The sequence below is a fragment of the Eublepharis macularius genome, chromosome 11 (genome assembly GCF_028583425.1).
Source record: "Eublepharis macularius isolate TG4126 chromosome 11, MPM_Emac_v1.0, whole genome shotgun sequence".
NCBI lineage: Eukaryota > Metazoa > Chordata > Lepidosauria > Squamata > Eublepharidae > Eublepharis > Eublepharis macularius.
Genome location: NC_072800.1, coordinates 90682681 through 90707054, shown reverse-complemented (window position 1 = coordinate 90707054; position 24374 = coordinate 90682681). Strand labels below are relative to the sequence as shown.

Sequence of the window (24374 nt, the reverse complement as noted above, 5' to 3'; positions counted from 1 at the left end):
CTATGGGCAGTCTCCTGGTAGGCAATTGGGGGAGAAGTGGTTAGCGTACACCAGAGTACACTAAATCAACGTTAGAATGGCAGACATCTAAAAACAAATCTCTGAGCTTGGAGACTGACAGTCACTCCACATGTCATTTCTTTTATGAGTGCTCCGTGGAGCCAACTTGTGCTCTGTGCAGACACTCATCACCTCGGGGATTGGCTTCTGTAAAAAACAAGAACGTGCAAATGGGCTTAGAAAGCTGCTGCCAGGGAGGCAGAGCTTTTGCCTTTCTCCCAAACCTTTTTTCTCATGCAAAAATAGTCCAAAGGAGAGACATTTCCCTATTTCGGCTGCTCTGCATGGAGGTATTATGTGCATACGTGGCAGCATAAAGGGAAAAATTCTCCGTGCACTGTTCTTGCACGAGGGAAAAAAGCTTGGGAGAATGGCAGGCGCTTTCCCTCCCGTGGTGGCAGCTTTCTGAGCCCATTTGCATGCTCTTTTTTAAACAGAGGCCAATCCTCGAGATGATGTGTGTCTGTACAGAGCACGGGTGGAGAACTCGTTTAAAAAGTAACATATAGAGTGACTGCCAGAGAGACAAGATCTCAGGATATCCATACACCAGATATGGGAAATATTAAATTGGAAATATGTCGGACAAGAGCAGGCGTTTGAATGGAATTTTAATCCAAACAATGAATGGGATTGGAATACTGGATTAATATCCTAATTCAAATTCATTAGCAATTTACCTAACACTGTGTATGTTCTGTCTCGCCTTTCCCTAATTCTCCTTCTAAGTTTTGACCATTTTAACAATTGCATTTTGCTCTTCATCCCCAGAACCTGTGTTGGCTGTGAGAACCCCGCTGAAAGATACAGAAGTATCTCCAGGCAGGGACGCGACTTTTACTGTCGACTTCACTAAAACCTGTTCCGGCTCGTGGTATCTGAATGGCAAAATCATACAGAGCAGCGACAAATACATCATTACAAGGACTCAAACGACCCACAGCCTCACCATCAAGAGGGTGACCAGAAGTGACAAGGTAGCAGAAGTGAAGTTTGTCACCAGTGATATTGAAACCACTGCCAAGATAAGACTGAGAGGTATTTCTATACATATATTGCTCGTTCTGTTTTTCTGATCTTATGAGGGAAGTCTGGGATTGGCTTTAGAGCTAGCAAAGTCTGCATTTTTATCTCCAAGATCAGTGAGGAAATGTAGGAGGAGCTAGTCATCCATCATCGCCTAGGAGGCTGTTAACTTCTCAAATCAAAACTCAATACTTTTATTCAGGGCTTTTTTTCTGGGAAAAGAGGTGGTGGGACTCAGTGGTGAGACTCATGACCACACAATGACATCACTTTGGGTCAGCTGGAACAAGGGGGGAGTTTTTTAAAGTTTAAATCACCCTCGGCGAAAATGTGGCGCAGAGGGCAATCTCAACTCCCCTCTGTCTGGAGATCAGGGGGTGGGGCCACTGGCCATGTGACCATTTTCAAGAGGTGCCGGAACTCCGTTCCACCACATTCCTGCTGAAAAAAAGCTCTGCTTTTATTCAAAGAAAAGTCAGTGATAATGATAATGATAATGATAATGATAATGATAATGATAATGATAATGATAATGATAATGATAATGATAATGAAATTCGATTTATATACCGCCCTTCAGGAAAACTTAACACCCATTCAGAGCAGTTTACAAAGTGTGTTATTATTATCCCCACAATAACAAACACCCTGTGAGGTTAGTGGGGCTGAGAGAGCTCCTAGAAACTGTGACTGACCCAAGGTCACCCTTGGCTTCAAGCGGAGGAGTGGGGAATCAAACCCAGTTCTCTAGATTAGAGTCCCACTCTCTTAACCACTACACCAAACTGGCTCATTTTAATGTTGTTCATTTTTTGTTATTTTGTCCAAGAATTTTTCTAGCTGGTCCTGGTTGAGTAGAACGGTTGGTTCCCAGCAGCTTACAAACTTCAAATGCCTATCTCTCTAGGGGTGAGCAGAAGAATCTAGAATCTTCCACTAATGCCACATACTTTGCAAGTCAAAAAAGCCAAAGTCATGGCAGGAACAAATACTGCTAAGTGATCATAAATGCACTTCATTGTTTTATGCTGCCCCAGAAGGTCGGACCAGAAACAATAGGTTAAAATTAAATCAAAAGAGTTTTCAGCTAAATATTAGGAAGAACTTATTGATAGAGCAGTCCCCCAGTGGGACAGGCTTCTTTGGGAGGTGGTGGGCTCTCCTTTTTTGGAGGTTTTTAAGCAGAGGCTAGATGGCCGTCTGACAGCAATGCTGATTCTGTGAACCTGCGCAGACCATGGGCAGGAGGTCAGGAAGGGCTACATCAGTGCTTAGTTCTCACGGCCCCTTCTTACATGCCCAGGGTAATGCCGATTGCCACCTTGGGGTCAGGAAGCAATTTTCTGCAGGCCAGTTTGGCTAGGGATCCTGACGGTGTTTTGCCATCTTCTGGGCATGTAGCAGGGATCACTGTGTGTGTGTGTGTGTGTGTTAGCTGTGAATCTATGATTCTACGATCAGTCTCATTTTATTCAGATTGCAAAAGTGGAGCCCCCCCCCCAATCTTTTTGAGCCTGTGGTACACTTCTGGGATTTGGTTTCTTCCTAATATGACTGAACAAGTAGAAACCCCATTTTCCCCCACCCTTTGTTTACTGTCATGCCAATGTCTTTGCAGGAATATGTTGCATTTTTTTAGCACTTGGACCATAAAGACTGCCCTCTTGTTGACTAAATTATCTGCCGAGCCTTTGTATGTAGCCTGCTTAGAGTTATTTTCAAGCAAAAGTGTACCTGTCTTCCAATTCCAACTTAATGTGGGCCAGATTCTATGCCTCTTCCTCCTGTCCCTTTTGGTCACTTGAATAGACCTTCTGAAGGCAATCCTTTTATGATGACATTGTAATTGCTTCCTGAACACCACCATTATTACCTCCCAATATTTAGAAAGAATTCTTAAGTCCTCTTCTTCCTCAAGGCAGTTCTTGGATCTCCCATAAAGATCTCACAGAGATCTTGCACTGCAGCTTTGGACTTTTGATGAGTTTGTTTCTCATATGCCCTGTACCTGTCATACCTCTAACGGTATCACCTCTAATAGGAGCAAACTACACGTGACAGTGGCCATTATTCCATCCTATGGCCACAAACACTATTTTAGAACAAATTGTAGTTCTTTTAAAATTGCTGTGGGGAGTTCAAAATTTCTTTCAAAATACAGATCTACCCCGGTTAAGAATCAACCAAATAGCATTTTTATGTTCTGCAGCCTGCTTAGTTATTGCGGCAGCTTGGAAGAGCAGTAAACTCCCTTTGTTATCTGATTGGCACAAGAACATATGGGACATATTAGTAATGGAGAAAATTCTAGATCAACAAAAGCAGATTGAGTCAGACCAGTACATTTCTGATTTTGCTGAAACGTGGCAACCTATAATTGACTTTATAGCAAGAAATGAGGCAACATTCCACTTCACCCACCCCAAACAGATCCTACTTTTATAATAACAATAATAATAATAACATTTGATTTATATACCGCCCTTCAGGACAACTTAATGCCCACTCAGAGCAGTTTACAAAGTATGTCATTATTATCCCCACAACAATCACCCTGTGAGGTGGGTGGAACTGAGAGCGCTCTGAAGGAGCTATGGCTAACTCAAGGTCACCCAGCTGGCTTCAAGCGGAGGAGTTGGGAATCACACCCGGTTCTCCAGATTAGAGTCCTGCCACTCTTAAGTGACTGGCCCAAGCTCACCCAGCTGGCTTCAAGTGGAAGAGTGGGGAATCAAACCCGGCTCTCCAGATTAGAGTCCCGCACTCTTAACCGCTACACCAAACTGGCTCTCAGGTTTGAGCTAAATCCAAAAAATATGCTATTAAACATTTTGCCAAATAATGTTACAAAAGAACAGGGAGACCTTTTCCGAAACATGGTGACAGCAGCAAGAGTGCTATATGCAATGAAATGGAAAATAAATTTGTGCCTTGATATGTCAGAGAGGATAGATAAGAATATGTATCAATGGTCAAATTAACGACTTATGTGCATAATAGACCAACAGTTAAATTTTGGGAAAAATGGAAAAATTTCTTTGATTACTTAGGTTAAAACTAAAATAAATTAAGGTAACTTGTTAAAAAGATAAAACACAGGAGAAATGATTACTTAAAATTGTTGATACTAAAGTTTGGGTATAAGTAACTAAGGAGAGGGAATGAGAGCTATTATACAATTTAGTTGTGCTGTTACATACTTTGAATGTATCTTTTTATTAGTCTTATCTAATTTTAAATGTAGTGCTTGTATAAATTTTTATGCACTTTCTATTGTTATATCTTTTCTTTTTAAATAAAATCTTTAAAAAATAAATAAATTAAAATGGTGTTAGCGATCATAGGATGGACCCAGGGCTGCTATCAGTTGTAGTTCGGCACTAACCGTACTGTCATATAAATTTGGAGAATTTCAGCTTGCATACAGCAATGCAAATTTCACAATCCAAGCTAAAATGTAGTAGATGATCCCAAAACACGTCAGCTGTAATTTCAAATCACTGACACGCACTCCGCTTTATCTCAACTTTGTTTTTCAGAGGAAGCAGCAAAGTTTATGGACACAGCTGGATCAGCCCCTGGAATTTCAGTCAGGCTCTCTGAGAAATTTGAGTTGGTTTGTGAGGTGTCATCCCCAAATGATTCTGTTGTGTGGAAGAAGGGTCAGAAGGAGATTAGACCGGACGAGAGAACGGGATTCACTTTTCAGGGAACACAACGGAAACTCATTGTCAGGGATGCTAAACGACATGATGAAGGGATCTACACTTGTGAAACTAAGGATGACAAGCTAACATTCCATGTTGAGGTGAAAGGTGAGCAGAGGTCAAATCGTCTCGGTTGTCATGGCAAGGAAGCATTATCTTTTCCCACCAGGGCTGGGAGCTGTTATTGTACCTCTCCATCATTAATCTAACTCCCTCTTAAAGCCATGAATGCTCATGAGTCATGAGCATGACTGTATCCACTGGCAATTATTTTCACAATTTAATTACTTATTGAGTAAATAAATATTTCTTCATCTCTGCCCTGAGCCTATTGCCCATCAACTTTATCGGGTGTCCCTGAGTGCTAGTATTACGGAAGAGGCAGAAAAATGCTCTCTTTCTGCTTTCTGCATCCCGTGCATATTTTATAAACTATTGTCATGTCCCCTTAGTCTTCTTTTTTCTAAAATGTCCCAGAATGCTTTAGCCTTTCCTTACAGGAAAGGTATTCCAATCCCTTCATCATCTTGGTTGCCCTCTTCTGCACTTTTTCCAGCTCTGCAATGGCCTTTTGGAGATACAGTGACCAGAAATATACATAGTATTCTAAATGAGGCCGCCTCATACATCTATGAAAAAATGAAATCCTGCCTTCAAGTCATAGTTAACTTACGACAACCTTTCATGGGGTTTGTCATGGCAAGACACTAACAGAAGTGGTTTTCTGTTGCCTACCTCTGCAACCCTGGTCTTTGTTGGAGGCCTCCCTTCCAATTACGAATCAAGGCCAACCCTTCTTAGCGTCTGAGATCTGACAAAACCAGGCTCACCTGGGCTATCTAGGTCAAAGAGGGGCATTATAAATATTAGCTGTTTTATTTTCAGTCCCATAATAATCCCAGCATGGAGTTTTATTGCTGCCTCACGCTGAGTTGACATTTTCATTGACCTGTCCACTACAACTCCAAGATCTCTTTACCTCTCAATCTCAGCCAGTTCAGACTCCATCAGCATATAGTTAGGGGTTTTAAACTTAGCTTTTTTTGTTGCAAAGTACATCATCTTACATTTACCTGTACTGAATTTCACCTGCCTCATTGTTACCCAGTCATCTTTTTAAAGCGATCCCCTTGTAGCTCTTCACAATCCACTTGGGTTTTCATCATCCTGATTAATTTGGGATTGTTCACAAACTTGGCCGCTACATTGCTCACCCCCAAATTCCATTTCATTTATGAACAAATTAAATAGCATCGTTCCCAGTAGCAATTTTTGTGGAACTTTGCTGTGCCTTCCATTGTGAGAACTTTCCATCTATTCCTACTACTGCTTGATATTTAACCAATTTTTAATCCAGAAGAGGGTCCATCCCACGACTGCTAGCTTACTCAGGAGTGTTTGGTATGAGGTACCTTGTCAAAAGCCTTTGGATAGTCCAAACATTTCACCATATCCTGCAATTTGGATCTGAGTTCCAAGAACAGCGCAGCTCATTCTCTGTGCTTAATAGAACTTGTGTAGTTCTTAAAGAGCAAACTTCTATGACATATAGCAAACTGCTTTTCAAATAAATGGGATTTTAAAAAACAGCGTCTTATATGGTGATGTGGCTTTTCAAAGAAATAAAGTAAAAAAAAAAACGTAGATTCCACCACTGAGCCAGAGTTTCCCCCAGGGGTCATTTCAAAGAGCTGGAGGAACTCATTAGCATAACCCGTTAGCATATGCCACACCCCTTGCCAGCACCGGAAGTGTATCATTAGCATAACTGGCATATACCACACCCTCTGACATCACCTATCCTGGCTGTTTTGGACCCAATCCTGGCCATTCAGGGCCAAAATTGGGCCCAAAATGGCAAAAAGGAGCTGAAAATGGCTGAAAAGGGGCCCAAAATGGTCAGGATCAGGCTGCTGCTGAGTGGGAGAGTGATCCACCACCTGTCAGAGGCCCAATCCGGGCCGTTTCGACCCCAATCCAGGCTGAAACAGGCCCCAAATGGCTGAGAGTCAGGTGGGTGGGGCCACCTGACATGTGAACTCTTTGGGGAACTGCCGGAACGGCTTTCCTGCACGTTCCCCCTCGAAATGAGCCCTGGTTCCCCCTAATTTGAACTGGTTATCCAATAAATCAAATAGGTTTCTCCCAAACTATCCTCTAGTTCTGAGAAAACATCAAATTATTGGAGGCTGGTATTCCATCAGAGAACAGGTAATGGCAGTCGATCACCATAAGTGACACGTTTGTATATTTGTTTTTCCTACTCCAGAGCCCGAGGAAGCATTTGCTAACAAGGAGCAGGTACAGAAAGAGGTGAAGGCCGTAATTTCAGAAAATGCCTGCCTCAGCTGTGAGGTGTCCCAGGCCAAGACAGAAGTGAAGTGGTTCAAGGACGGGAAGTTGATCACCTCCAGCAAGAAATTCAAGGTAGAATCTGAAGGCCGATCCCGACGGCTGATTGTGCAACAAGTGGAGAAGAAGGATGCCGGAGATTACACTTGTGAGGCCGCCGGCCAAAAACTCACCTTCAGAGTCATTACTACAGGTACAAGAAGCTGCTGTGTTATCTTTATAACATACTGTATTTGCGTCTGCCTTTTCATTTGGATCATCTCTTCCATGGGAAAATGAATCATTTAAGATGGAAGCTGAACGTGTTGATTAGCTCTCAGAATGGATAGCTGCAAGCCCGTGTGGTGTAATGATTGGATTCGGATCTGGTTCAAATCTCTGTTGTGCTCTGAAGCTTGCAAGGTGACAGTGCATCGGTCACTGTGTCCCAGTCGGATCTACTTCACAAGGCTGTTTTGAGTGTAAACTTGGGAAGGGAGAATTACGTATGCCACCCTGACGTCTTTGGAGGAAGGGGTGGGATAAAAATGTGCTAGTGTGAAACCTGCCAGAGCAAGTTTTATTATGAGGCCAATATCAACAACAGGGAAAAACTTCCTAAGAAATACAAAGCTAAGGGAGCACCCAGGCTCAAGAAAGTCACAAATACTCAAAAATCACACAGTATCATTCATCAGTGTTTCATATATTTCATATATCATAAAGTTCCGAACCTACACAACCAATAAAGCCCTAATGGTTGGCTGATGGAAAATTCCGAAGTAGGTTCGGGACTTTATGATATATGAAATATATGAAATACACTGATGAATGATGCTGTATGATTTTTGAGTATTTGTCACTTCCTTGAGCCTGGGTGCTTCCTTAGCTTTGTGTTTATGATGAGGCCACCATTTATCTGAAATGTTCAGATACCAGCTTGGACCTTGGTAGAGGTTGTGTTGGGTTTTTGACATTACCCTTTGTATTCTAGCTTTTTTTAAAAAAAACTTTATTTTTCATTTTTTAAACAACATGTATAACAAATATAACTTTTTTTCCAACATCAACTCTAACATTTACAATAAGGATTTTTTGCGATTTGTGATTTTAGTTTCTTCGAGAGCTTTTTGAGAGGTGGAGTTCTGTGCTATACTGTGTTGAACTTTATTTGCTTGGTTAGGGAGGCTTGGGTTGGTGAAAGCTTTTGTCATCTTGAGTAGTGATATATGAAAATCTGCATATTTTAATAAATGAGTGGATGATATATTTGTTTCTGGCTGAACCTCATTGACGGTGATGAATTCAAAGAATGGGTACCATTTCTCTGTGAAGTCAGTTGGTTTGGGGTTGAGCTCAGCTTTAATAAGACCAGCGGATACTTTTTCAATTATGAAATGTTCCCATACTTTATTATACCAGTTTGTTAATGTAAGTATTTTTTGTGATTTTCATTTCGCTGCTGTATTCTAGCTTTTAAGTTCGTCATCACAGTTGCTGAGAATATTGTTCAGCTTTTAGTTTTCTTATAACAATATCTTCAATGTGTCAGGGGGAAATCAGACCTCTGCAATGAACGTGCCTGAAGACTTACTTTTGCTTTCTAAGGGCCAAGCTAGAAGTGACGAATTACACTGGAATGGCAAGTGAACAGACTCACAAGTATTCCTCCCTGTTCACTTGCACTCCACTTGCACTCCACTCAATCATATTCGAGTAGAGTGCAAGTGAAGTGCAAGCGAGCAGGGAGGAATACATGTGAGTCTGTTCACTTGCCATTCAAGTGTAATTCGTCACTTCAAGCTTGGCCCTAAATGAAAGCTGGGAATTCAGAGTACCTGGTACAAAGATTGCTATAATGCTATACCAAATGAATGCTATTCATTTGGGGAGGGTTTGGGGAGGGGACGGACCACAGCAGGGTATAAAGCCACAGAGTTCACCCTCTAAAGCAGACATTTTCTCCAGGGGAACTGATCTCTGTCATCTAGTAATTGGAGGTTGGAATCCCTGCCTGTGGAAACTTAATAGATAATTCTCTGGTCCTCTTTTGAGAACTGTGTTAGAGAAACTTTATAGGGCCTTAAAAGGGGACATGCAATATTGAAGATCTCTTATCCTACTGTTTTTTTTGCTTCAGAAGCCGAGGATGTGTTTGCCAACCAGGAGAAAGTACAGAAGGAAGTGAAGGCTGTCCTTTCAGAAAATGTCTGCCTCAGCTGTGAGGTATCCCAAGCCAAGACAGAAGTGAAATGGTTCAAGGACGGGAAGTTGATCACCTCCAGCAAGAAATTCAGGGTAGAATCTGAAGGCCGATCCCGACGGCTGATTGTGCAACAAGTGGAGAAGAAGGATGCCGGGGAATACACCTGTGAGGCCGCCGGCCAAAAACTGACCTTCAAAGTTGTTGCTACAGGTACAAGAACTTTCAATGTTGTTTTCCATATACTACCATATTGGGTGTGCCAGGTGTCTTATAACGCCTCTTCTGGGAAAATGCAAGATGGTGAGGGCAAAGGGTTAGGGTTAAACATATAGAATTACCCTGGGAACAGATAATTTAAAACTATGTTAGATCAAGCTTTGTGAAGGAACTACCGTCCATCAGAACTGGCTCAGTTATTGGTATGTTCATTTAACCAGGGCTTTTTTTCTGGGAAAAGAGGTGGTCAAACTCAGTTGTGGATCTCAAGACTGCACAATGATGTCACTTTGGGTCAGCTGGAACAAGGGGGGGAGTTTTTTCAAGTTTAAATTGCCCTCAGTGAAAATGGTCACATGGCCGGTGGCCCCGCCCCCTGATCTCCAGACAGAGGGGAGTTTAGATTGCCCTCCGTGCCGGCATGGAGGGCAATCTAAACTCCCCTCTGTCTGGAGATCAGGGGGCAGAGCCACCGGCCATGTCACCATTTTTAAGAGGTGCTGGAACTCCATTACACCGGGGTCCCGCTGAAAAAAAGCCCTGCGTATAACCATCCTCCCCCCAGTCTGAAATCAGAACCCAAACAGACATGACAAAATTATGGATCAGCATCCATCCTTAAGTGGCAAATTACACTAATACCTAAGTAGAAAAGAGTCCAGTAGCACCTTTAAGACTAACCAACCTTACTGTAGCATAAGCTTTTGAGAACCACAGCTCTCTTTGTCAGATGCATCTGTCAGAGAACTGTAGTTTTCGAGAAAAATGGTTGGATATTTTTCCTTCCTTCACCACAGCAGTGGAAGCCGAGGATGTGTTTGCCAACCAGGAGAAAGTACAGAAGGAGGTGAAGGCCGTCCTTTTGGAGAACGCCTGCCTCAGCTGTGAGGTGTCCCAAGCCAAGACAGAAGTGAAGTGGTTCAAGGACGGGAAGTTGATCACCTCCAGCAAGAAATTCAAGTTAGAATCTGACGGCCGATCCCGACGGCTGATTGTGCAACAAGTGGAGAAGAAGGACGCCGGGGAATACACCTGTGAGGCCGCCAGCCAAAAACTGACCTTCAAAGTTGTTGCTACAGGTACAAGAACTTTGAATGTTGTGTTCCATATAGTACCATATTGGGTGTGCCAGGTGTCTTATAAGTAACTCCTCTTCTGGGAAAATGCAAGATGGTGAGGGCAGAGGAGTGGGTTAAACATGTAGAATTACCCTGAGAACAGATAATTTAAAACTATGCTAGATCAAGCTTTGTGAAGGCACTACCATCCATCGGAACCAGTTCAGTTACTGGTATGTTCGTGTAAATCAGTCTGAAATCAGGACCCAAGCAGACACAACAAAATTATGGATCAGCATCCACCCTTAAGTGGCAAATTACACTAATACCTAAGTAGAAAAGAGTCCAGTAGCACCTTTAAGACTAACCAACTTTATTGTAGCATAAGCTTTCAAGAACTACAGCTCTCTTTGCCAGATGCATGGAGGGTATGAAGAAACTGGCCAGAGATATATAAGTGGTGAGTGGGGAGAGGATGCAGGTAGCGAGGGCCATGTAAATGAAAAGCAGTTGCAAAAGTCATGAAAGAGGTGGAGTGTGCAATCCAGGTTGGGTGTGACCTTTTCCCTCCATTGCTGAATCTGAATGGAATCACTGTTTCTTTAGGCACTGATCCAGGACTGGTATGTAGGCTATTTCAGGTTGGGAAAATAGTGGTGGATTAAATATTTAACCCCCTTGTGCCATGAGCCTGATTGGAATCTGATCCCGATGGATCTGCTTGACAAAGGGGAAAAAAAGTAGACTGCTGGAATCGCCATTCTTGGAACTTGTAGCGTCTACTGGTTTGCATCCAGTCCCCACTTAGTAAATTGCCAAGGGAGAGAAATTGAATATTTTTCCTTCCTTCACCACAGCAGTGGAAGCTGAGGATGTGTTTGCCAACCAGGAGAAAGTACAGAAGGAGGTGAAGGCCGTCCTTTCGGAGAACGCCTGCCTCAGCTGTGAGGTGTCCCAGGCCAAGACAGAAGTGAAGTGGTTCAAGGATGGGAAACTGATCACCTCCAGCAAGAAATTCAGGGTAGAATCTGAAGGCCGATCCCGACAGCTGATTGTGCAACAAGTGGAGAAGAAGGATGCCGGGGAATACACCTGTGAGGCCGCTGGCCAAAAACTGACCTTCAAAGTTGTTGCTACAGGTACAAGAACCTTGAATGTTGTTCTCCGTAAGCTACCATATTGGATGTGCCAGGTGTCTTATAGCACTTGTTCTGGGAAAAGGCAAGATGGTGAGGACAAAGGGGTGGGTTAAACATGTAGAATTACCCTGAGAACAGATAATTTAAAACTATGCTAGATCAAGCTTTGCGAAGGAACTACCGTCTGTCAGAACTGACGACATGATGTCACTTCTGGATCTTTGCAGGAAGTGATGATGTGGTATTGTTTCCCTCCCCTTGCTGGATCCATCCTTGGTGGGTAGCCGTGTGAGTCTGGAGCAGCAAAATAAAAAAAGAAGTCCAGTGTCACCTGAATTGGGACTCTAGTTGGTACAAAATCAAAAAGAGTCCAGTAGCACTTTTAAGACTAACCAACTTTACTGTTGCATAAACTTTCGAGAATCACAGTTCTCTTAATCAGATGCATAGTTGGTACAAAATGCTGTGGCTCAGCTGTTATCAGGAGTGAGCAGGAGCATGAACATCACCCCCCTTCTGCAGTCAGTCCCTTGGCTACCTATCAATTGCTGTGCTCAGTTCAAGGTACTATCACATACAAAGCTCTTCACAGCCTTGATCTGGCATACCTACGGGACCACCTGTCTCCCTCTGTCCCTTCACAGTAGCTTCACTCATCTGAACAGAGTTTCCTGCAGGTGCCACCCTGCACATGGGTGAAATCAACAGCTGCCTGGACACATGCATTCTTTGTGGTGGCCCCTGTCCTATGGAAGAGCCTGTCTGAGGAGGTCAGGAGAGCCTCCACACTCTTGGCTTTCCACAAACAATGCAAAACTGAATTATTCAAAAGGGCTTTTAATACAGATAGGAGGGCTGTATTGTAGGGAGGGGTTTTTAGATGCTTCTCTAATGAGTTAGGGACCAAAGACTTCACAAGTGTGTTGCATTATGCACTATCTGTTGCTTTAAACATGTGCTCCTATGTACCACCTGTTGCTTTATGTATAACCTTATTGGTTAGTTCTATGTTGTCTAATGCCAGTCCCAGAATTGCTTATGCTGTTTCAGCATTTCTTCAACTGGGATTGTTGCTAATGCTATGTCTTTTTAAACTTGCATTTATTTACCCTATGGCATTGTTTATGGAAATGTCCTTGATATTGATTGTACTAATCTCACACTATGTAATCTGCCTTGAGTCACAGTGAGAAAGGCAGACTATAAAAAAACAATAATAACAATGATAGTAATAGTCTTAAGTTTATAATAATTAATGTTGTTAGCCTTGGAGGTGCCACTGGAGATATTGTTTATTTAGGCACTGATCCAAGAGTGAAATTTCAGTTTGGGAAAATGGTGCTGGGTGAAATATTTAATCCCCCTGTACCATGTTTCTAATTCAAATATTGTCCTTGTGTATCTGCTGTAAACTCCATTCATGGAACTCCTAGCGTCTACTGGTTTGTATCCAGTCCCCACTTAGTAAATTGCCAAGGGAGAGAAATTGATTGGATATTTTTCCTTCCTTCACCACAGCAGTGGAAGCCGAGGACGTGTTTGCCAACAAGGAGAAGGTACAGAAGGAGGTGAAGGCCATCCTTTCAGAGAACGCCTGCCTCAGCTGTGAGGTGTCCCAAGCCAAGACAGAAGCGAAGTGGCTCAAGGACGGGAAGCTGATCACCTCCAGTAAGAAATTCAGGGTAGAATCTGACGGCCGAGCCCGACGTCTGACTGTGCAACAAGTGGAGAAGCAGGATGCCGGGGAATACACCTGTGAGGCCGCCGGCCAAAAACTGACCTTCAAGCTTAATGTCACAGGTGAGAGTGAGAGGTGCTTTCCTGGAACAAGAGATGCTTTTCTCAGAAACCCAGTTAGGTTGCCGACATCAGGAAGGCTAAATATAGCCCTGTCCTATACCCTGGACATTGAGTATTTTTCTCTTGTTGTTGTCAGGGATAGAGTTTAAGTGCTCTGCCTAGCAAAAAGTGTGTGGAGGGGGAGTATGCAAAAAAGAAAAACTAGGATGTTGTTCATTTGCTGAAATTATTCAAGACTCTCTTAAGGCACCGCTACGCATTATGGTTTCTTGTATATTTATCTTAACTGACTTTTTTCTTTTAACATTTAATTGCTGGGATTGCCTTATCATAGAGAAGAACGGCTTAGAGGGGCAGTTTAACCCTTTCCTCTCTTGCCGTTTTCTCATTGGAAGAATCCACTTCCAAGTTGCTTTTATCCTATTGGGGAAAGCTTACTAGTATCCATATTGTTTTCTGCAGCAGCAGTAAAAGAAGTGAGAAAACAGAAGGGGAGGAAGAAGTTAAATTTTTCTCAATGATAAAGCAATCCTCACAGTTAAATATGTCAAAAAAAAACCCCACAAAAGAATTTGTAATGTTGTGCCCTTAGAAGCATAAGCATAAGCCATGTAGTTAGCTCCTCAGCTGTATAATTGATTACCATATTTATTGCTAGCTAAATTATTATTCTAGAAAGTCATATTTGGTAGGGACCGGGTTTTCCCCCTTTCCCCAAGGCATCTGAAGAAGGGAGCTCTGACCCTTGAAAGCTTACACTATGAAAATCTTGTTGGTCTCTAAGGTGCCATGGGACTCAAATCCTGCTGTTCTACTGCAGACCAACATGGCTACCCATCACAAACTATAAAGCTAGCTGCTGGTGGAGAGTGCTGTCAAGTCATAGCTGAATTTTGGTGACCCCTGGTGGAGCTTTCATGGCAAGAGACTAACAGAGGTGGTTTGCCATTGCCTGCCTCTGCAACCCTGGTTTTATATACCGCTCTTCTAGGCAGATTAGTGCCCCACCCACAGCAGTGAGCAAAGCCAGTGTTGTTATTATCCCCACAATACAGCTGTGGGGCTGGGCTGAGATGAGGGGCTGACTCACGGCCACTCATTCCTGGAAGTTGAACTAGCAGAGTGTTGGAGGTCTCCCATCCATGTACTAGCCAAGGCAGACCCTGCTTCTCCGATTTGATGAGATCAGGCTCACCTGGGCTATCCAGGGCAAGGCAGGTTTACCTGTGTAAAGGGTAGGCAAATATGTCCCCAACCAAAAGACGTTTCTTGTCTTCCCCCCACATGACAGAAGCTGCAGATATATTTGTTAATAAGGAGAAGGTGCAGAAGGAGGTGAAGGCTGTCTTGAAGGAGAGCATCACCTTGTCCTGTGAAGTGGCCAGTGCCGAGACGCAGGTGAAATGGTTCAAAGATGGGAAACCCCTCAGCTCCAGCAAAAAATTCAAGGTGGAGACGGACGGCACCTCCCGAAAACTGGTCCTCGAGCAGGTGGAGAAGAAAGATGCTGGGCAGTATGTTTGCGAAGCTGCTGGTCAAAAATTGACTTTCAAGGTGGAAGCCGTAGGTAAGCCCCCTTCCCTTTGACACAGGGGGAAATACAGAGGAGAAGAGAGCAGGAAATCGTGAATGTGTATGAAAGTTGTGCTTGGATTGCAATGAGCTGCTTCTGAATGGCAGCTGGCAATGGGACCACAGTTTTCTGGCGGCAAGACAGGAGATCCTGTTTTCCAAGAACAGAGAGAATGGCCGTTTCCACACGTCTTACCTGCCTGCGGAACATCGCATGAACGACCTGGAAGGCAGCATCTTCTCGTGCAGAATCGCACTAGGAGGATGCTGTTTTGCGTGAAATTGTCAAATATATACAGTGAATACAATAAATATATAACACAAACTATACAGTAATTCAGTCCATATGTTCATCCAGATACATTGTATATACACAGTCCTTCCACTGAACAGTCCGATGACTTTTGTGAAGAAAATATTTTTTCAACCTTGAATTCCAAAGCTCAATGGCTACTGTGGCAAAAAGTCAGAAGGTCTATCCTTGCTGTTTCCTCCTGACAACGTGTTTGTCCCAAGCACAATGGCTCTTAAGGCTGAAAATCGCCTCTGAATGGACCAGGAGATTGGCCGGGAAATTGGCAACGAGCTTGCCAGCTTCTTACTATGCTCGTTTCGGCACTTCTTCTTCACAGCCAATATTTAGTTCAGCCAAAACACCCACTGCAATAACACAAATATCAAAAGCCACAATACATCATACTTTACAGTAATATAATACTTTATAATTTGCATGAAGAAATATACTCACATTTTCTAATCCCTATTTGGAATAATCTTATGACTATATCTCCTGCTAATTGCAAGTCGTTATATATTTATTGTATGCTCTGTATATATTTGTCAAACTGCACTGAGTATATAGAGATTAATTTGCACACCTGGGCCGATTCCAGACGGCCCCCAGCCTCGCGAAACGTCGCGCGTCATCACGCAGAAAACGCGAAATATCGTGTTTTCTCACGCGAGTTTTGCGCGATGCCGTGCAAAACTCGCGCGAGAAAACGCGATATTTTGCGTTTTCTGCGCGACGACGTGCGGCGTTTCGCGAGGCGGGGGGCCGTCTGGAATCGGCCCTTGTAGTGTGATCCTTGGGTTCCAAGACTTTGGTTGTTTTGGTTTGGCTTAGGGTGGAACCCGCCCGCTTTTCTTTTTGGTTGGATTGCATGAAATTGTGCCAAAATCATGCCAGGAAGATGCTGTTTTGCGCGAAATCACACGGAATTGCACTAGGAAGATGCTGTTTTGCACGAAATTGCACAAAACTCCCGGATAACAGCATCTTCCTGGTGCGATTTCGCGCGAGAAGACGCTGTCTTCCGGGTCTTTCACACAATGTTCCACAGGTAGGTAAGATGTGTGGAAACAGCCAATGTTGGAGGGCAGAAATACCAGTGTCAGGAGGCAACATCACGGGAAGGCCTCAGCCTTTATCGCCTGTTGTAACTGGTTGGCCACTGTATGAAAGAGGATGCTGGACTAGGTGGACTGCTAGTCTGAGTTCACAGGGCTCGTTGTCCGTTTTATGTACTTATGTTTGTGTGGGGTGGCTTCACAGAAATCGGTGAAGAAGAAGAACGTTCCTCCTCCCTGATTATTCTTTCAGAACCAGAGCCAAAGTTCCAAAAGCAAGTCGCCCAAGAGGAGCCGGTTGTCATTCAGGAGCATAAGAGCATCAACCTGACCACGACCGTAGTGCCCGATAATGCCGAGGTCAAATGGTTCAAGGATGGAACCGAAATCAAAGGCAACAAGAAGTATGAGTTCAGAAAAGAAGGGGCTTCTCGATCCCTGACTGTGAAGCTGGCGGAGGAGAAGGACACGGGCGTGTATACTTGCGAGACCAAAGGTGACAAACAGCAGTTCCAGGTGCAAGTGCAAGGTGAGAAAAGCAGGCCAGAATTATTGACGAGAGGAGTAAAGAGTAACAGAAAGCTAGATGCAGGGAAGCTTTAATTCTGTGACCTGTATATGTACCAGTTTACATGTGCTTGCTTGTTTGGTCTGTGAGTCAGAGGGAAAAGAGCTAGAAGGAGCACGGAAGCCAGACAGTTTAACCAGCACTCAGCACAGATACGTACCTAGCTTCTGGACACATAACCCACACTCCTCCGCTTGAAGCCAGCTGGGTGACCTTGGGTCAGTCACAGCCTTCTCAGAGCACTCTCAGCCCCACCACCTCACAGGGTGATTGTTGTTGTGGGGATAATAATAACAAACTTTGTAAACTGCTCTGAGTGGGTGTTAAGTTATAAATTGAATGTTGTTGTTTCTGGCACTTTCTGAGACCTTCCTCACAATTCTGAGAGCATGGCCACATTGCAATAAGCTACATCTCCAGCTGACCATGAATTTACCCGTGCCTGTTGTGCCTTCTTCCTTCCTTCTCCTTAATTGCATTGAACAGGGTCGAAAACTTCCCAGCTTGATAAATATCCAGTTCACTGTGGCATCTGAATGCTCCCTTCTATTATTCAACATGAGTGAAAATGGGGCTAAAAACCATGGAAGGACCAGTTCATACATCTCCCAACGTCACCCCTGATTTATAGCCAAACTGGATTATTAAGCCAGGTCTAAGGATCTAGGATCAATCTGTTCATCTCCATATAATTGCAAATAACATCGTTTATGGGCCCATCTCATGTCTTGTCGAGCAGACCCCAGTGAATTTGTGTGTGTGTGTGTGAGAGAGAGCTTCATATGTGCCAAAGGGTTGTTTAGCAGCTGGTTAACTGAAGTTTACTTACTACACCCAAGCTGGGATTCTAAAGTTAAAATTTCAACTTGTGGGAGGAAAATGTTCAAGCAAACTCCTGGAGCTACAGGAGGAGAGACGAGCAAATGGCTCACACCAGCACAGCGAAAAGATGTGTTCATGCTCAGTGGAGTTCAACTGCTGATTCTTGTCATGTACAAATGCATAAAGCACTAGATTATGGCTTTTGGTCCACTACTGATTTTTGCCCAAGTATGGAGCTGCTGCATATTCTCCTTTTGTTTGTCTGGTTTCCTCTGTGTTGGGGCAGTAAATGGAAAATCAGGTCAGGACTGCAGAAAACCTGCCTCAGTCTTTGAGTCTCTCTACACAAGACCTCTTACTCAAGGATGCTCAAGTGAAGGGAGATGCAATGTTAGCCAGGAAGCGTAGTTTAAAAAGACAGACCTCAAGGCTTTGTTAATTTCACCTCTCTATAGAGCAGGCAAAGATTACTCCTCAGAGAGTCTGTTAATTTCCTGTGCGCCCCTCAGAAGGCTCTGTCAATTTCACCTCCCAGTCCCAGAGGCAAAAAGGAAATTAACAAACCTTCTGAGGAGCAATCTTTGCCGGCTCTATAGAGAGGTGAAATTGACAAAACCTTGGGCTCTGTCTTTTTAAACTATGCTTCCCAGCTAGCATTACATCTCTCTAAACTTGAGCATTCTTGTGTAGAGAGACTCTTTGAGAACTGCCTGTTTAGTATATATAAGAAGGGGGCAGTCCGCAGTGGCAAAATTGTACAGATGTTTGAGAAGCTTGTTTCTTGGAGTAGGATTCGAGTCCACTAACACTTTACAGAGCAATCCGTTTTCCACTTTCAAGAGTCAAGCTCCTTTCTCAAGGTATATATCTGATGAAGGGAGCTTGGCTCTCGAAAGCTTATACCCCAACTGGTATTGGACTTGAATCTTGCTGCTCTGCTGCAGACCAATATGGCTACCCACCTGAAATTTGTTTCTTGGTGTATGCGTGTTGGTGACTTTTACCCTCTTCCCAACAAATCTCAGAAATTCCCGTGAAAATTGCCAAGAAGTTGGAGCCAGTTAAAGCTGAGATCGGAGGGACGCTAACTCTGAGCTGTGAACTGAGCAAGCCCAGGGGCGAAGTTGTCTGGCGCAAGGACGGAGTGGAGCTTAAAGCTAACAAGCGCTACCAAATGCACGAGATTGGTGAAAAACGTGTCCTGGTGGTGACGGGGCTTCGGACAGAAGACAAAGGAGAATACTGCTGTGAAACAAGAGATGACAAGTGCAGCATTCATGTCACCCCCATAGGTATGGGTTGAAGTCCAGGCCTCAGTGGGGGAGGCAACTTATCTGCCAAAGGGCATTTAAGACTGCATCCTCCTGTAACTACCTACTTTGAACATGTGAAAGCAAAGTGTTGTCCTTTTCAGGGATCAGGAACATGGTGGATCATCCATAAAGAAGACTTGCCTTGTGATAGAGCAGCGAGGAAAGAGAGAGCATTGTAGGGAAAGTGGTGTAAGCCGTAAGGTGAAGGCCTGCGTTGGAGACCATTTGGGAAAACATTCAGGGGCGAAGGGTCTGACTACATGAGACATGGGAAACCTCAACCCAATTCTCATTTGTTTGCTCTCACATTCAAAATGGGGTCTGTGGTGGGAAATGCACCCAGAGCTTGCACGTGGAGGCAGGAAAGGTTTTGTTGGTCCTGCATTTTTGCCCAGTGCGCCTTTGTGGATAGAAAGGAGCTGTGGAGGGCGGGCTTTTTCTCCTACTGCTCATTCCACATGCAGAGCTGTGCTAACCCCTGGCCGGTCCCCGAGGCTTTCAGGTATTTCAGGCCCCCCTCCTGCACGTCAGTCTTTCATCCCACTGCAGCTGATAGCCTGACCCTGGAACGGTAAGTACTAGACCATAGTACATAGCCCTGTATCCATTTTGAGGGTCTCCTGGAGAATTCTATTCACAATTTTAAAAATATTTTTATCGTGCGAGTAGAACTCTTCAGGAAAGCACATTTGAGGGGTAGAATTATTCAATGCTGTAATATTTTGAAGTAAATAACATTTTTATTATTTATTAAAATATATAATTTATGGATCATTGTTTTAATATAAGAGAATTTGTTTCACTTCAATAAGGAAGCAGTTAATTATCTTATTAATAATGATGAGTAATGATGTACTGTGCATTTACTATTAGTTTTATTTGCAATATACTTAAAATGAAGGGAGGTGAAGAGCACTAATATGCTTGTAATATCCAAAAATGTTCACATATATATTACATGGTTTAGAGCCCCGTGGCGCAGAGTGGTAAGCGGCAGTACTGCAGCCCAAGCTCTGCTCACGACCTGAGTTCGATTCTGGTGGAAGCTGGGTTCAGGTAGTCGGCTCAAGGTTGACTCAGCCTTCTACCTTTCTGAGGTTGGTAAAATGAGTACCCAGTTTCCTGGGGGTAAAGTGTAGATGACTGGGGAAGGCAATGGCAAACCACCCTGTAAAAAGTCTACCAAGAAAACATTGTGATACGACATCCCCCAAATGACTCAGTGCTTGCACAGCAAACTATATTTACCTTTACCTACCGAGAGAGTTATACCCCAAAGACAAATAACACTGTATTAATGCCTTCTATTATTCAGTCAATCATTTTTTCACCTCCCAGTTCCTAGAGTGGTGAAGTTTGTGAAAGGCCTCCATAACATGGTAGCTGAAGAAGGCAAAGAGGCTGTCCTCAAGTGCACAGTTTCCCCCAGTGACGCTGCTGTCACATGGAGCTGCAATGGAGCCAAAATCGAGGCCAGTAAGAAATACGTGATCGCTCACAAGGACACAAGCCACAGCCTCACCATCACCAACTTGACCCTGAAGGATTCTGCTGAAATCGCAGCAGAAGCAGAAGGAGTGGAAAGCAGAGCGACGCTCAAGGTGGAAGGTGAGAAGATGCATGCAAAGAATGCAGTTCGCATCACGGAATGGATCATTTTTGGAGCTATTCGGGTCTACAGATGAAGCAGAATGGGGTGGTAAAATCCCGAAGGGGTAGACTGGAGCGTGCACTTCAGTTTGCTGGATGGGGGCACAATCATATACTTTGAACACTTTGCCGTGTTAAAAAATGCCATCTCTGAAAGTAGAAAGTTAGTGCTTTACAGAGAAATGTCCAAGACAAACGCTCTTCCTGATGGATTTCCTGCTTAAAGGTCACCGTAGTTCAACAGAAACCTTTCAAAAACAGGATCCAAGGGGAAGCTGCTGAATTGGAATTCATACGTAAATTTGACTCAGTCAGACTTGGATTGAATAGAGTCTATGAATGGTTATCTCATTATCAGAAGTCAACCGATCCCATTATCAGAAGCTACTGATTGCATCTACTCCCCTCCCCATCTATCTATCTGATCAGTTTCTTCTTGCTCTCCATGCATCTGATGAAGAGAACTGTGATTCTCAAAAGCTTATGCTACAGTCAAGTTGGTTAGTCTTAAAGGTGCTACTGGACCCTTTTCGATTCTGCTTACCATGAGGATTTTTTTTAGTGTAAGGAAGCATTAAAGCATACAATTCCGCACTGGCTTTCTGCACTGGAATAATCCTCTCTTCCTCCTTAGTCCTTTACCACCTCATTCTTCTATGAGACTTCAGACGATGCTAGAATTAATATATTGTCGAAGGCTTTCACGGCTGGAGAGTGATGGTTGTTGTGGGTTTTCCGGGCTGTATTGCCGTGGTCTTGGCATTGTAGTTCCTGACGTTTCGCCAGCAGCTGTGACTGGCATCTTCAGAGGTGTAGCACTAAAAGACAGAGATCTCTCAGTGTCACAGTTGTGACACTGATGACTGTGACACTGAGATGACTGTGACACTGAGAGATCTCTGTCTTTTGGTGCTACACCTCTGAAGATGCCAGTCACAGCTGCTGGCGAAACGTCAGGAACTACAATGCCAAGACCACGGCTATACAGCCGGAAAACCCACAACAACCATCGATGCTAGAATTCCAGGTAGTATCACTTTAAATTGTGGGTGGCTCAGTGGGGACAGACTACCATGTATTTGAATGTTGCCTCTGTGTCGTAATCCAGCCCATCAGGGACAGGGACTGCACTAAACTTGTCCAGTGGGAAGGGGGATGCTCTACAAATCTGTTTGAGCTTGTGTGGAGTTGTCCCCTCCAGTGAGATGAACTGGGCACAACTCTTTGTGGGTTGGCAAACTTGTTTGCGTGTGTGTGTGTGTGTGTGTGTGTGTGTGTGTGTTGGAGACGTCTTTGGGAGCTCCTGCACTCACTCACACTGGGAAACGGTAGAGTGCTCTGGTCTCTTTGTTTCATTGAGAACAGTGGAATCACCGTATGTAACTGTACTCTTAATTACCATTCATGTCAAGCATATTCAGTCTCTCTGTACAAGAGACATCTGACACATGAAGAACACGTGTCAGGAGATGCAATATTAGCCGGGAAGGGTAGTTTAAAATGACAGAGCCGGCAGCAGGGCAAAGGATTTGCTGCACACTGGAGCTGTGTGAAGGGGCTGTGAAATGCCAGAAGGGAAACTTCAGCCCATTAGAACCTCTCCAGGTCCAAGCCCGGCTCTGGAAGGCAGCTCCAGCCCATTTCCATTCCTCGCTGCCCTCTGGTTGCGATCCCACACAGTTTTAGACAGGAGAGGTGAAATTGACAGAATCTTCAGGGAGGCGAAAATGAAATTAACAAACCCTCTGAGGAACAATCTCCACCGGCTCTGTCTTTTTAAACTATGCGAAAATGAAATTAACAAACCCTCTGAGGAACAATCTCCACCAGCTCTGTCTTTTTAAACTATGCTTCCTGGCCAACATTGCGTCTCCCTACACTTGATGAACATGCGCCAAGGCGTCTTGTGCAGAGAGACTCTTAGTTTCCTGTGATCCTTAGCTAGCCTGCAATTCTTTTCACCTTTGTGACTGAAATTGGTTTCACCTGAAATGAAATGATAAAACTTACATTTGATAAAACGTATAAGTGATTTCCACATCAAGCAGAATTTTCACATGAGACAAGCTCAAGGGCATTTTTAATCTCATGTGAAAGTGATTATGGGTGAAAACATTTTAAGAGCACTGGGACCAGTTTCAAAACTCCCTCATTGTGCACCAACAACAAAAGATCAAACCTTTTGTTGAAAAAAAAATTGAGCACGGTTGAGTTTGAAGTGTGGGAAAACCAGCTCTTGACGGGCACCTATTGGCTAGTACTTGTGAGGTCACCAACATTCCGACCCTTTTCTCAATCACTGGGGCATTTTGTAACTGTTTTTGTTGTGCTTTTTATAAAGTGAAAGGTGAATCATGCCTGCCACTTTAAAATATTTTCTTCTTAACGATGGACAGCCCAACCAAAACAAAAGGAAAAGTCAAGATAGGCAGTGGAACCAGTGTTCAGTTCATAGTATATATGCAGGTTGCAAGGTAGCATTGCACACTGGGTGAAGAACCCACTTGGACTGCTATTAAAATGTTGTGTCTGGCATTCTGTAAGAACTGCAACTGTTTCTTGATCTCTCACGTTTGCAGTCTTCCAACCTCTTTTCTGACATGTTGTCATCTGCACACAATAATTTTTAGCCTTGCAGTTTCTGGATTTTCTCAGAATTGCATTTTTTCACGTGTTTATGTGTGGGTTGCATGCAGAGGCACCGGTGTTATTCCTGAAGAAACTGGAGACCAAATCTGTTGAGGAGAAAGAGACCGTGACTCTAGAAGTGGAGCTGAGCAAGCCAACCGCGGAGGTGAAGTGGATGAAGAACAGTAGCGTGCTCCATCCGAATGCCAACATGGAGGTCAAGGCTAACGGGACAAAGCATAGCCTGGTGATTAAAAGCGCCACCTATGCGGATCGGGGCTTTTATTCCTGCGAGACCCTCCATGACAAGACCCAGGCAAAAGTAAATGTGGAAAGTAAGTCACGGATCATTGTACATCTTGATTTTGGGAAATGCAAAACTTCTGAGCAACAGCTCATGGAGGAGGTGGCCTGATGTGGTGGACATCTCTAGGTCATTAAACAGACTGGTGAAATTCTTGTCATGAACTATTTACAATACTACAAACGGAACAGTGTTTAATTACCCTGAGACCACAATACAGGCAACCCCTACTATCTAAGCTTTTTAATTCATTTGTGGAGTCACCTGTTTTATAAAACAGCGTCATACAATTTAAATGTGTACATGCAACAGTTTGGAAGGAAAGTTCTCGGGAAATAGCCGTATGATCAATTTCTGAGCAGAAATGCGGAAGAATGCTGACTCCTTAGAGACAGCATAGCTTACTGTGTCATGAACTTTCATCATTTACATTTTGAGACTTTCGAAGGCTGTTAGGCGTTTGCTATTTTACCTCCCTCCCCCACCCAACTTTTGGGAGTGAAATCCTGTTGAAATACAAATGAGTAGGTCAAAGGAGGTTCATACTCCTTACCTCATTTTTCCTAATGTCCATAGAAATTGCAGACATCAGCATTTTTAAAAATTCTGGTTGTGCACTTCTAC

At 43.7% G+C, this 24374-nt stretch overlaps 1 protein-coding gene across 4 annotated transcripts in view; it reads left to right on the top strand.

The window, feature by feature from the left end:
* OBSCN (obscurin, cytoskeletal calmodulin and titin-interacting RhoGEF) overlaps positions 1 to 24374 on the top strand; it is a 293495-nt gene that overhangs the window by 33931 nt on the left and 235190 nt on the right. For all 4 annotated transcript variants that reach the window (XM_054991181.1, XM_054991180.1, XM_054991179.1 and 1 more), the window contains exons 6-17: positions 832 to 1098; positions 4626 to 4901; positions 7063 to 7338; positions 9265 to 9540; positions 10344 to 10625; positions 11462 to 11743; positions 13262 to 13543; positions 14835 to 15110; positions 16719 to 16994; positions 18881 to 19147; positions 20507 to 20776; positions 23515 to 23781. In XM_054991181.1, coding sequence (XP_054847156.1) covers positions 832 to 1098; positions 4626 to 4901; positions 7063 to 7338; positions 9265 to 9540; positions 10344 to 10625; positions 11462 to 11743; positions 13262 to 13543; positions 14835 to 15110; positions 16719 to 16994; positions 18881 to 19147; positions 20507 to 20776; positions 23515 to 23781 — 3297 coding nt within the window. The remainder of the gene's footprint in view (positions 1 to 831; positions 1099 to 4625; positions 4902 to 7062; positions 7339 to 9264; positions 9541 to 10343; positions 10626 to 11461; positions 11744 to 13261; positions 13544 to 14834; positions 15111 to 16718; positions 16995 to 18880; positions 19148 to 20506; positions 20777 to 23514; positions 23782 to 24374) is intronic.